The sequence below is a fragment of the Syngnathoides biaculeatus genome, chromosome 8 (genome assembly GCF_019802595.1).
Source record: "Syngnathoides biaculeatus isolate LvHL_M chromosome 8, ASM1980259v1, whole genome shotgun sequence".
NCBI lineage: Eukaryota > Metazoa > Chordata > Actinopteri > Syngnathiformes > Syngnathidae > Syngnathoides > Syngnathoides biaculeatus.
Genome location: NC_084647.1, coordinates 10876668 through 10890175, shown reverse-complemented (window position 1 = coordinate 10890175; position 13508 = coordinate 10876668). Strand labels below are relative to the sequence as shown.

At 43.2% G+C, this 13508-nt stretch overlaps 1 protein-coding gene, 1 non-coding gene and 1 pseudogene across 2 annotated transcripts; all 3 read right to left on the bottom strand.

The window, feature by feature from the left end:
- Positions 1-60: 60 nt before the first annotated feature.
- LOC133504940 (uncharacterized) lies at positions 61-7130 on the bottom strand. The gene is made up of 3 exons (XM_061827689.1): positions 6721-7130; positions 5085-5099; positions 61-1245 (listed from the first exon to the last, which is right to left on the bottom strand). The coding sequence occupies exons 1-3, from the start codon at positions 7128-7130 to the stop codon at positions 276-278; spliced, it is 1395 nt and encodes a 464-aa protein (XP_061683673.1). The 3' UTR covers positions 61-275.
- On the bottom strand, positions 6219-6440 carry LOC133505411 (U2 spliceosomal RNA; annotated as a pseudogene).
- Positions 7131-12692: 5562 nt separating the features above from the next.
- On the bottom strand, positions 12693-12885 carry LOC133505412 (U2 spliceosomal RNA). Its single transcript, XR_009796252.1, has one exon. It is a non-coding gene; the product is annotated as a U2 spliceosomal RNA (small nuclear RNA).
- Positions 12886-13508: the final 623 nt, after the last annotated feature.

The window sequence follows — 13508 nt, the reverse complement described above, 5'->3', positions numbered from 1 at the left end:
ACTTTTTACATTTCACTCATATTTTACATAGAATTGATGACTGTCTTGGCTTTAAAATATAAATAATACAATAAATATGATAAAAAAAGAGGGCTCAATTATTTTTTTTTTCCTACTGTGCAGACACAGTATGAATCCTTGCTCAGTGAAACTCATCACACACTCTCAAGCAGCATGCTCCAGGACCCTGCCACGTCGCCCAGCGACGGTCCCCGGCATTTTTCTCTTCTTTCCTCCTTCCTCTCCCATCACGTCAGGCCGCCGCGCCGAGACCTTCACCGTGAAGCTCCGGTTCCCTCCTCCGGGTGAGGCACAGACGACTCTTCTTTGTGGCTGTGTCGTGGCCTGCCGCGTGCAGCCTTAATAAAGGCTGCAGCCATCTGGAGCACAGCCACGGGGGGGGTCTGTCTGTACCTCCTTACCAGCAAGTTTCTGGAGGTCCAAATGGCGTCTTTGATGGCGGCAACGGTGAGCCAGTACCTCTCGAACTCCTCCTTTGTAAACCTCAACTGGCTCACCCCATAAAGTACGAATTGCTCGTTGAGGACCCCCCTTGCCGGTAAGTCCGGGAATTGCAGGTGGCCGGCTGTCGCCCACAGGTCTACGGCAGCGCTGCACTCCCAGAATAGATGGCTCACCGACTCAGGGGCGCCACAACCTGGTCGGGGGCATGTTGAGTGCGCTGACATACCCCGGGAGTGCATAACGGTCCTGACTGGGAGGACTTCATGGGCAGCCAACCATGACAGGTCCCGAAGTCTGTTTGGGAGTGCAGGATGGTTTACGTTGCGCCAAACTGTTGTGGACTCACCGAGTGCAAGCCCGCGCACTGGGCTCACTGTATTCCGTTCCTGCACAGCAGAAATAAGAGCACGATGATTTTTTAAAACCTGACAGCCTTCATGTTCCAGTTTAAAAAATTGTAAAAAATTTTTAATAAAAGCATACGCTGGTGGTAATTTAAAAGAAACAGGACTTCTGTTGTCAACTGGAATGAGTTTCAACTTCCGAAGGTATGAGCCCATCCAGAACCGTGCCATTGCTTGGCATTTTGGAATACTGGATGGGCCCAATGCACTTCGGAGGTGTAAGGAGGTATATCTGCTCCCGAGGAAGATCTGGAAGTCCGGCACGCCTTTTCCTCCTTTTTCTTTCGTCTTCTTGACAACCTCCCTCCTGAGTCTTTCCCACTTGGAGCCCCAGAGGAAGTAAAAGATGGCTCGGTCCAGATCTAAAAGTATATATCTTGTTGGGATAAAAACAGAACCAATCAATAAAAGCAGGGGTAAAATCACCGCTTTTATAATTAACACTTTGCCTTCAAAAGTCAACTGTCTTAGTCCCCAGAACCCGAGTTTTTTTCTCACTTTCCCTATCACGTCACCCCAATTGTGTTTCCCTCCACCATCTTTATCAAACTTCAACCCAAGGATTTTTTGGTCCGTCTGTGTCACCGTCAGTGGTAGTCTAGTCTTCTCCGCCTCAGTCCATGGTCCATAAAATTGGGCCCGAGTCTTCTCTCTGTTAAGTTTGGACCCAGAGGCTTGTCCATACCAGTCGGTCAAGTCCAGTGTCCTATTAACTGATAAAAGATCCGTACATAAAATGCTAAAATCATCCATATATAAAATACATTTTGTGCTAAGACCCCCGCTCCCTGGAATACTTACACCCTTTATCATTTTGTCTTTTCTCACAACTTGTGCTAGAGGTTCAATGCACAGGACGTAAAGTAGGGCCGATAACGGGCACCCCTGACGTACGCCACAGTTAATGTGAACCGCTTTGGTCAGGTTCCCGTTAATCATATATTTACTAGTAATGTCTTTGTACAACAATCTTACCCACTCCACATACCTCTCTGGGAATCCACACCTCTCCAGTAACATAAAAAGGTATTTATGCGAGACTCGGTCAAAAGCTTTTTCAAAGTCCAAATTTAAAACAACCAGTCTCATATTTCTGTCCCTCGCATAACAAATGGTGTCGCGGATCAATAAAAGACTATCTGTGATCTTCCTCCCAGCAACAGCACAAGTCTGGTCCGGGTCGATCAAGTCTTCTAAAACTAAGGCCATACGGGTTGCTAAAAGTTTGCTAAAAAGTTTACAGTCAAAATTAAAAGCGTGATGGGTCGCCAATTTTTAAGATTTGTTTTTTCTCCCTTTTTATGCAATAAAGTCACTATCCCTACCCTAAAACTGTCAGGCAGTCGACCAGTCTTATCAAACTCATTAAAAACAGTGACCAAATCTGGTGCGACAAGGTCCCAAAAGGTTAAATAAAATTCCAGAGGGAGCCCATCCTCTCCTGGGGACTTTGACTTCTTAAAAGGTGACACACATTTTTTCAATTCCTCCAAAGTAAAATTTTGTCTTAAAAGCTCCTTTTCAGTCACTGTTTTTTCCATAAAATCTAAAACCTCAGACATCCTTTCTACTCGGGTGTCTTTCCAATCATACAATTTCTGATAAAAAGTTTCCACAATATTTTGTAACTCACCGTTCTCTTCTGTGGTTTCTCCATTTTCCTTCTGTAGTTTAAAAATGCCCCCACCCTTGTCCATAATTTTTTTAAAAAAGTACCTTGTACATTTTTCTCCTTCCTTAATATCGCCCCTTTGCTTTTAATTTCTGCTAAAACTGTCAACTCTTTTTTTACCTGTTTCATTTCGTCATTAAAATTAATCCCTTTTTTGTGTCAGTTTGAAATAACGTTGCAGTCTTTTTTGCAGTCCCGCCATGCATTTCATTTCCTTTTCTTTTTTTCTCCTTCCCGCTTTCTTAAAAAACGCCCGAGTCCTCACTTTTATCATTTCCCACCATAGTGCCCGCGAATCAAAAAAGTCCTGGAGGGTCTGCCACTCTCGGTACTGCTCTCTGTACTGCCCAACCAGGGTCTCATTTTCGAGCAAGGAGCAATTCAGTTTCCACAGACCCCTTCCAAAAGTCACGCCAGTGGGGATTTGAAATGTAGAGGATAAAAGCAGATGGTCCGAGAAGAAAACGGGCGTTAAAAATGCATCCAAAGGTGCCCAGTCCCGTGTAAAAATGTAATCGATTCGAGAGGATTTCGTGTTGTCTCCACTGAACCAGGCAAAACCTTGTTCCTCTGGATGCATCGCTTTAAAACAGTCTTTTAATTTAAAAATCTGACACACGTTTTGCAACAAAACAGATGTTTTGTCAACTTTAAAATCATCCCCAGCTCCTTTTTGTCCTCTCTTTTCAACACGCAATTAAAATCTCCACCCATAATAAGAGGTGCCCAACCCAACATGTACGATTACAAACTCTCTAAAAGATCAAATCTGTCTTTTTTTTCATTAAAACCATAAATATTTAAGAGCGTTAGGTCGTGACCCATACAATTCAAGTTTACAAGCAGTGCTCTTCCATCTTTTACCACTGTGCTCCCCTTCACCTGAACGTGAGAGTTATTTATTAATATAGCCACTCCATCGTTTTTATTTTCATTTGAGCCACTCCAAAGTGACTGCAGTGGCCACATGTCCTCCCACTGTTTGTAACATTTTAAAAAGGGTAAACCACACTCTTGGAGTAAAAACACATCAGACTTTAAAGCTGGAAGGAATGATAAAACACTTTGGGCTCTTAATTTAGATTTCACGCTTCTTACGTTTATTGTTGATATCCTAACGGTCATGGGAAAGTTTTTTTTTTTTTTTTTTTAAGTTAAAACATGCAAGAACTCTCCAATTTGAAAAACTGTTAAAAAGGTGCCTGCTCTGGTATTTCCAGAGATCGAAGTTCTTCTTTTACTTCGTTTGTTTGAGCCTTTTCAATACCCTTCTTTTTCACTCTTGGTGTTGGTCTTTCCTGCAATCTTCCATTCATGGTATTTTTATCTTTTGGGGTTGACTGTAAAACAATATTCAAAAAGGAGAGTTCGTTTGGAGAACTCGAGGGAAATATTCTTGATTCGTTTGAGCTGTCCGAGTTTGTAGGCTTTCCTCTTTTTTGTGAACCTCGAGAAGACTCAGAGGAGAGTTCTGAAGCTAATCGTTTTGCCACCGAAGATGTTGGCGTCTCGTCAATTTGTGTAAGGCTCGTCTCACCAGGGTTACTTGGAGGCATTTCCTCCAAAGGACTTCTTTCCCCATTTCTCTCCATTAATTGAACTGATCCCTCTCCCTCCCCACCTACATTCTCCTCCTCAATTACAGCATTCTCCCTTTCCTCCCCCTCACCTGCTTCCAATCCCTCATTTACAGTTTTCATTTCCAGTTCCCCATTTTCTTTTTCCTTTTCATTCTCCTTTTTTTCGTGCATTTTTCCTTTTCCAGCCTTTAATCTGTTGGCAAAAGATTCAGGGCAATTTCTGAAAAGATGGTCTGAGTCTCCACAGAGATTGCACTTTCTGCCATTGGGACATTTTTCAAATGTGTGCCCAATTTCTCTACATTTGCCACAAATAAGTTGCTGGCACGCCTCTGCCAGGTGCCCATGTTTGCCACACTTATGGCATAGCTTGGGCTGCCCTTGGTAATAAATGTAACCACGGTTTTCTCCCAAAACTATCATTGATGGGAGATGTTTCAGGCCCTGGATACCCTGAGAGTCTTGCCATTGTTGAATGGGGACTCTCCAGGTGCAATTCCAGATGCCGTCCTCATCTCTCACTTTCATAGCTTGGCCTTTTACCGTGCAATATCTACCCAACCAATAAACAATGTCATCTGCACTCACTGTCTCATTAAACATTCTGACAATGACAGTTTTAGCCGCATTGTCAGTCAGTTTTACGACATTGAATGCAGAAAAGTGGGCTTTCTCATCCTCATACCGTGTCCAGAATTCATGCAAATACGCCGCAGAACTAAAACTCACATCGAAACCTTTGTTGAAAGGCAATGTTAAGATACAATTCAGGGCGTCGACTTTAAACTTCAAGCTTTGCTGGATTAGCTTTCGGGAAAAATCAAGCCTCGACATAAAAAAACGCTCACCATCCACAACTTTAAATAAAAAGCGCACACTGTGGTGCCTCCGCATGCCAGCATAACCTGCCGACATGACGGAGGCAGCACAAGTCACAACCAACAAAAAAAGACAAAAACTTACCTCTGATGACTTGACCTAAAAACAGAGAAAAATAAATACACTTCAAAATTACAACTTTTCACAAACACACCTTTTTACCTCCTTAAAACCTGACTCCAATACCACAACAGGTATAGGACTCAGCTGGATAGGAGGCGATCGCAGTCTTAGCCAAAAGGCCGAGAAGCGAACCTGACACACGTTTTGCAACAAAACAGATGTTTTGTCAACTTTAAAAAATCCCCAGCTCCTTTTTTGTCTCTCTTTTCAACACGCAATTAAAATCTCCACCCATAATAAGAGGTGCCCGACCCAAGATGTAAGATTGCAAACTCTCTAGAAGATCAAATCTGTCGTTTTTGTTTTTTTTTTTCATTAAAACCACAAATATTTAAGAGCGTAAAATCGTGACCCATACAATTCAAGTTTACAAGCAGTGCTCTTCCATCTTTTACCACTGTGCTCCCCTTCACCTGAACGTGAGAGTTATTGATTAATGTAGCCACTCCATCGTTTTTATTTTCATTTGAGCCACTCCAAAGTGACGGCAGTGGCCACATGTCCTCCACTCTTTGTAACATTTTAAAAAGGGTAAACCACACTCTTGGAGCAAAAACACATCAGACTTTAAAGCTGGAAGGAATGATAAAACACTTTGGGCTCTTAATCTAGATTTCACGCCTCTTACGTTTATTGTTGATATCCTAACGGTCATGGGAAAGATTGTTTTTTTTTTTTAATGTTAAAAACATGCAAGAAATCTCCAATTTTTAAGCTGTTAAAAAGGTGCCTGCTCTGGTATTGACACGATATGGTGGTAGAGCCACCAGGTAAAACGCTTCGCTTCGTGTGGGTGGGTCGGTTGCTCATTTCAAACCGGTGCTGCCACCTACTGACGCCTTTTCCGCATTTGACCACCCTGGCGATGCATTCCTCAGTGGTTCCCATCTGCTGTCATTCACACGTTGCAGAGTCACCATATAATAACATAAATTCATATACATTCAGGGCAAAACACCCTCTGACAACCTGGATTACGTGTACTGATTTTAACGCTCGTTTTACCAGGCGCACGCTCATACGAGTCGCGTGAGAAGAAGTAAGCTCTCCCCTTCAGCCGCAGTTCCATATGACGAGGCTTTTAAACCTACTTGTGGGGGGTGCACCGTTCCTGGAGGTACTGCAATACCAGGTCGATGCGTGGAGTGGACGGAGCAAGCCCCTATTCCATCTCCCTGTTCCAAAAATCAATTTAATATATGGTCCCCGGATAGGGGACGTATCAGATATTAAACTGATAAGAACAGAGTTTTTTTTTTTTTTATTACACTTTTATTGTCTTAAGACTTTACATTACACATGTTTAAAAGAAGCAAACACTTTTTACATTTCACTCATATTTTACATAGAATTGATGACTGTCTTGGCTTTAAAATATAAATAATACAATAAATATGATAAAAAAAGAGGGCTCAATTATTTTTTTTTTCCTACTGTGCAGACACAGTATGAATCCTTGCTCAGTGAAACTCATCACACACTCTCAAGCAGCATGCTCCAGGACCCTGCCACGTCGCCCAGCGACGGTCCCCGGCATTTTTCTCTTCTTTCCTCCTTCCTCTCCCATCACGTCAGGCCGCCGCGCCGAGACCTTCACCGTGAAGCTCCGGTTCCCTCCTCCGGGTGAGGCACAGACGACTCTTCTTTGTGGCTGTGTCGTGGCCTGCCGCGTGCAGCCTTAATAAAGGCTGCAGCCATCTGGAGCACAGCCACGGGGGGGGTCTGTCTGTACCTCCTTACCAGCAAGTTTCTGGAGGTCCAAATGGCGTCTTTGATGGCGGCAACGGTGAGCCAGTACCTCTCGAACTCCTCCTTTGTAAACCTCAACTGGCTCACCCCATAAAGTACGAATTGCTCGTTGAGGACCCCCCTTGCCGGTAAGTCCGGGAATTGCAGGTGGCCGGCTGTCGCCCACAGGTCTACGGCAGCGCTGCACTCCCAGAATAGATGGCTCACCGACTCAGGGGCGCCACAACCTGGTCGGGGGCATGTTGAGTGCGCTGACATACCCCGGGAGTGCATAACGGTCCTGACTGGGAGGACTTCATGGGCAGCCAACCATGACAGGTCCCGAAGTCTGTTTGGGAGTGCAGGATGGTTTACGTTGCGCCAAACTGTTGTGGACTCACCGAGTGCAAGCCCGCGCACTGGGCTCACTGTATTCCGTTCCTGCACAGCAGAAATAAGAGCACGATGATTTTTTAAAACCTGACAGCCTTCATGTTCCAGTTTAAAAAATTGTAAAAAATTTTTAATAAAAGCATACGCTGGTGGTAATTTAAAAGAAACAGGACTTCTGTTGTCAACTGGAATGAGTTTCAACTTCCGAAGGTATGAGCCCATCCAGAACCGTGCCATTGCTTGGCATTTTGGAATACTGGATGGGCCCAATGCACTTCGGAGGTGTAAGGAGGTATATTTGCTCCCGAGGAAGATCTGGAAGTCCGGCACGCCTTTTCCTCCTTTTTCTTTCGTCTTCTTGACAACCTCCCTCCTGAGTCTTTCCCACTTGGAGCCCCAGAGGAAGTAAAAGATGGCTCGGTCCAGATCTAAAAGTACATATCTTGTTGGGATAAAAACAGAACCAATCAATAAAAGCAGGGGTAAAATCACCGCTTTTATAATTAACACTTTGCCTTCAAAAGTCAACTGTCTTAGTCCCCAGAACCCGAGTTTTTTTCTCACTTTCCCTATCACGTCACCCCAATTTGTTTTCCCTCCACCATCTTTATCAAACTTCAACCCAAGGATTTTTTGGTCCGTCTGTGTCACCGTCAGTGGTAGTCTAGTCTTCTCCGCCTCAGTCCATGGTCCATAAAATTGGGCCCGAGTCTTCTCTCTGTTAAGTTTGGACCCAGAGGCTTGTCCATACCAGTCGGTCAAGTCCAGTGTCCTATTAACTGATAAAAGATCCGTACATAAAATGCTAAAATCATCCATATATAAAATACATTTTGTGCTAAGACCCCCGCTCCCTGGAATACTTACACCCTTTATCATTTTGTCTTTTCTCACAACTTGTGCTAGAGGTTCAATGCACAGGACGTAAAGTAGGGCCGATAACGGGCACCCCTGACGTACGCCACAGTTAATGTGAACCGCTTTGGTCAGGTTCCCGTTAATCATATATTTACTAGTAATGTCTTTGTACAACAATCTTACCCACTCCACATACCTCTCTGGGAATCCACACCTCTCCAGTAACATAAAAAGGTATTTATGCGAGACTCGGTCAAAAGCTTTTTCAAAGTCCAAATTTAAAACAACCATTCTCATATTTCTGTCCCTCGCATAACAAATGGTGTCGCGGATCAATAAAAGACTATCTGTGATCCTCCTCCCAGCAACAGCACAAGTCTGGTCCGGGTCGATCAGGTCTTCTAAAACTAAGGCCATACGGGTTGCTAAAAGTTTGCTAAAAAGTTTACAGTCAAAATTTAAAAGCGTGATGGGTCGCCAATTTTTAAGATTTGTTTTTTCTCCCTTTTTATGCAATAAGGTCACTATCCCTACCCTAAAACTGTCAGGCAGTCGACCAGTCTTATCAAACTCGTTAAAAACAGTGACCAAATCTGGTGCGACAAGGTCCCAAAAGGTTAAATAAAATTCCAGAGGGAGCCCATCCTCTCCTGGGGACTTTGACTTCTTAAAAGGTGACACACATTTTTTTCAATTCCTCCAGAGTAAAATTTTGTCTTAAAAGCTCCTTTTCAGTCACTGTTTTTTCCATAAAATCTAAAACCTCAGACATCCTTTCGACTCGGGTGTCTTTCCAATCATACAAATTCTGATAAAAAGTTTCCACAATATTTTGTAACTCACCGTTCTCTTCTGTGGTTTCTCCATTTTCCTTCTGTAGTTTAAAAATGCCCCCACCCTTGTCCATAATTTTTTTAAAAAAGTACCTTGTACATTTTTCCCCTTCTTCAATTTCCCGTTCTCTACTTCTCAATATGGCCCCTTTGCTTTTAATTTCTGCTAAAACTGTTAACTCTTTTTTTACTTGTTTGATTTCGTCATTAAAATTAATCCCTTTTTGTGTCAGTTTGAAATAGCGTTGCAGTCTTTTTTGCAGTCCCGCCATGCATCATTTCATTTCCTTTTCTTTTTTTCTCCTTCCCGCTTTCTAAAAAAAACCCCCGAGTCCTCACTTTTATCATTTCCCACCATAGTGCCCGCGAATCAAAAAAGTCCTGGAGGGTCTGCCACTCTCGGTACTGCTCTCTGTACTGCCCAACCAGGGTCTCATTTTCGAGCAAGGAGCAATTCAGTTTCCACAGACCCCTTCCAAAAGTCACGCCAGTGGGGATTTGAAATGTAGAGGATAAAAGCAGATGGTCCGAGAAGAAAACGGGCGTTAAGAATGCATCCAAAGGTGTCCAGTCCCGTGTAAAAATATAATCAATCCGAGAGGCTTTCGTGTTGTCTCCACTGAACCAGGTAAAACCTTGTTCCTCTGGATGCATCGCTTTAAAACAGTCTTTTAATTTAAAAACCTGACACACGTTTTGCAATAAAACAGATGTTTTGTCAACTTTAAAATCATCCCCAGCTCCTTTTTTGTCCTCTCTTTTCAACACGCAATTGAAATCTCCACCCATAATAAGAGGTGCCCGACCCAACATGTAAGATTGCAAACTCTCTAGAAGATCAAATCTGTCGTTTTTTTCATTAAAACCATAAATATTTAAGAGCGTAAAATCATGACCCATATAATTCAAGTTTACAAGCAATGCTCTTCCATCTTTTACCACTGTGCTCCCCTTCACCTGAACGTGAGAGTTATTGATTAATATAGCCACTCCATCGTTTTTATTTTCATTTGAGCCACTCCAAAGTGACGGCAGTGGCCACATGTCCTCCCACTGTTTGTAACATTTTAAAAAGGGTAAACCACACTCTTGGAGTAAAAACACATCAGACTTTAAAGCTGGAAGGAATGATAAAACACTTTGGGCTCTTAATTTAGATTTCACGCTTCTTACGTTTATTGTTGATATCCTAACGGTCATGGGAAAGTTTTTTTTTTTTTTTTTTTTAAGTTAAAACATGCAAGAACTCTCCAATTTGAAAAACTGTTAAAAAGGTGCCTGCTCTGGTATTTCCAGAGATCGAAGTTCTTCTTTTACTTCGTTTGTTTGAGCCTTTTCAATACCCTTCTTTTTCACTCTTGGTGTTGGTCTTTCCTGCAATCTTCCATTCATGGTATTTTTATCTTTTGGGGTTGACTGTAAAACAATATTCAAAAAGGAGAGTTCGTTTGGAGAACTCGAGGGAAATATTCTTGATTCGTTTGAGCTGTCCGAGTTTGTAGGCTTTCCTCTTTTTTGTGAACCTCGAGAAGACTCAGAGGAGAGTTCTGAAGCTAATCGTTTTGCCACCGAAGATGTTGGCGTCTCGTCAATTTGTGTAAGGCTCGTCTCACCAGGGTTACTTGGAGGCATTTCCTCCAAAGGACTTCTTTCCCCATTTCTCTCCATTAATTGAACTGATCCCTCTCCCTCCCCACCTACATTCTCCTCCTCAATTACAGCATTCTCCCTTTCCTCCCCCTCACCTGCTTCCAATCCCTCATTTACAGTTTTCATTTCCAGTTCCCCATTTTCTTTTTCCTTTTCATTCTCCTTTTTTTCGTGCATTTTTCCTTTTCCAGCCTTTAATCTGTTGGCAAAAGATTCAGGGCAATTTCTGAAAAGATGGTCTGAGTCTCCACAGAGATTGCACTTTCTGCCATTGGGACATTTTTCAAATGTGTGCCCAATTTCTCTACATTTGCCACAAATAAGTTGCTGGCACGCCTCTGCCAGGTGCCCATGTTTGCCACACTTATGGCATAGCTTGGGCTGCCCTTGGTAATAAATGTAACCACGGTTTTCTCCCAAAACTATCATTGATGGGAGATGTTTCAGGCCCTGGATACCCTGAGAGTCTTGCTATTGTTGAATGGGGACTCTCCAGGTGCAATTCCAGATGCCGTCCTCATCTCTCACTTTCATAGCTTGGCCTTTTACCGTGCAATATCTACCCAACCAATAAACAATGTCATCTGCACTCACTGTCTCATTAAACATTCTGACAATGACAGTTTTAGCCGCATTGTCAGTCAGTTTTACGACATTGAATGCAGAAAAGTGGGCTTTCTCATCCTCATACCGTGTCCAGAATTCATGCAAATACGCCGCAGAACTAAAACTCACATCGAAACCTTTGTTGAAAGGCAATGTTAAGATACAATTCAGGGCGTCGACTTTAAACTTCAAGCTTTGCTGGATTAGCTTTCGGGAAAAATCAAGCCTCGACATAAAAAAACGCTCACCATCCACAACTTTAAATAAAAAGCGCACACTGTGGTGCCTCCGCATGCCAGCATAACCTGCCGACATGACGGAGGCAGCACAAGTCACAACCAACAAAAAAAGACAAAAACTTACCTCTGATGACTTGACCTAAAAACAGAGAAAAATAAATACACTTCAAAATTACAACTTTTCACAAACACACCTTTTTACCTCCTTAAAACCTGACTCCAATACCACAACAGGTATAGGACTCAGCTGGATAGGAGGCGATCGCAGTCTTAGCCAAAAGGCCGAGAAGCGAACCTGACACACGTTTTGCAACAAAACAGATGTTTTGTCAACTTTAAAAACATCCCCAGCTCCTTTTTTGTCCTCTCTTTTCAACACGCAATTAAAATCTCCACCCATAAGAGGTGGTGCCCGACCCAAGATGTAAGATTGCAAACTCTCTAGAAGATCAAATCTGTCGTTTTTGTTTTTTTTTCATTAAAACCACAAATATTTAAGAGCGTAAAATCGTGACCCATACAATTCAAGTTTACAAGCAGTGCTCTTCCATCTTTTACCACTGTGCTCCCCTTCACCTGAACGTGAGAGTTATTGATTAATGTAGCCACTCCATCGTTTTTATTTTCATTTGAGCCACTCCAAAGTGACGGCAGTGGCCACATGTCCTCCCACTCTTTGTAACATTTTAAAAAGGGTAAACCACACTCTTGGAGCAAAAACACATCAGACTTTAAAGCTGGAAGGAATGATAAAACACTTTGGGCTCTTAATCTAGATTTCACGCCTCTTACGTTTATTGTTGATATCCTAACGGTCATGGGAAAGATTGTTTTTTTTTTTTAAATGTTAAAAACATGCAAGAAATCTCCAATTTTTAAGCTGTTAAAAAGGTGCCTGCTCTGGTATTGACACGATATGGTGGTAGAGCCACCAGGTAAAACGCTTCGCTTCGTGTGGGTGGGTCGGTTGCTCATTTCAAACCGGTGCTGCCACCTACTGACGCCTTTTCCGCATTTGACCACCCTGGCGATGCATTCCTCAGTGGTTCCCATCTGCTGTCATTCACACGTTGCAGAGTCACCATATAATAACATAAATTCATATACATTCAGGGCAAAACACCCTCTGACAACCTGGATTACGTGTACTGATTTTAACGCTCGTTTTAACCAGGCGCACGCTCATACGAGTCGCGTGAGAAGAAGTAAGCTCTCCCCTTCAGCCGCAGTTCCATATGACGAGTTGCTTTTAACCTACTTGTGGGGGGTGCACCGTTCCTGGAGGTACTGCAATACCAGGTCGATGCGTGGAGTGGACGGAGCAAGCCCCTATTCCATCTCCCTGTTCCAAAAATCAATTTAATATATGGTCCCCGGATAGGGGACGTATCAGATATTAACTGATAAGAACAGATTTTTTTTTTTTTTATTACACTTTTATTGTCTTAAGACTTTACATTACACATGTTTAAAAGAAGCAAACACTTTTTACATTTCACTCATATTTTACATAGAATTGATGACTGTCTTGGCTTTAAAATATAAATAATACAATAAATATGATAAAAAAGAGGGCTCAATTATTTTTTTTTTCCTACTGTGCAGACACAGTATGAATCCTTGCTCAGTGAAACTCATCACACACTCTCAAGCAGCATGCTCCAGGACCTGCCACGTCGCCCAGCGACGGTCCCCGGCATTTTTCTCTTCTTTCCTCCTTCCTCTCCCATCACGTCAGGCCGCCGCGCCGAGACCTTCACCGTGAAGCTCCGGTTCCCTCCTCCGGGTGAGGCACAGACGACTCTTCTTTGTGGCTGTGTCGTGGCCTGCCGCGTGCAGCCTTAATAAAGGCTGCAGCCATCTGGAGCACAGCCACGGGGGGGGTCTGTCTGTACCTCCTTACCAGCAAGTTTCTGGAGGTCCAAATGGCGTCTTTGATGGCGGCAACGGTGAGCCAGTACCTCTCGAACTCCTCCTTTGTAAACCTCAACTGGCTCACCCCATAAAGTACGAATTGCTCGTTGAGGACCCCCCTTGCCGGTAAGTCCGGGAATTGCAGGTGGCCGGCTGTCGCCCAC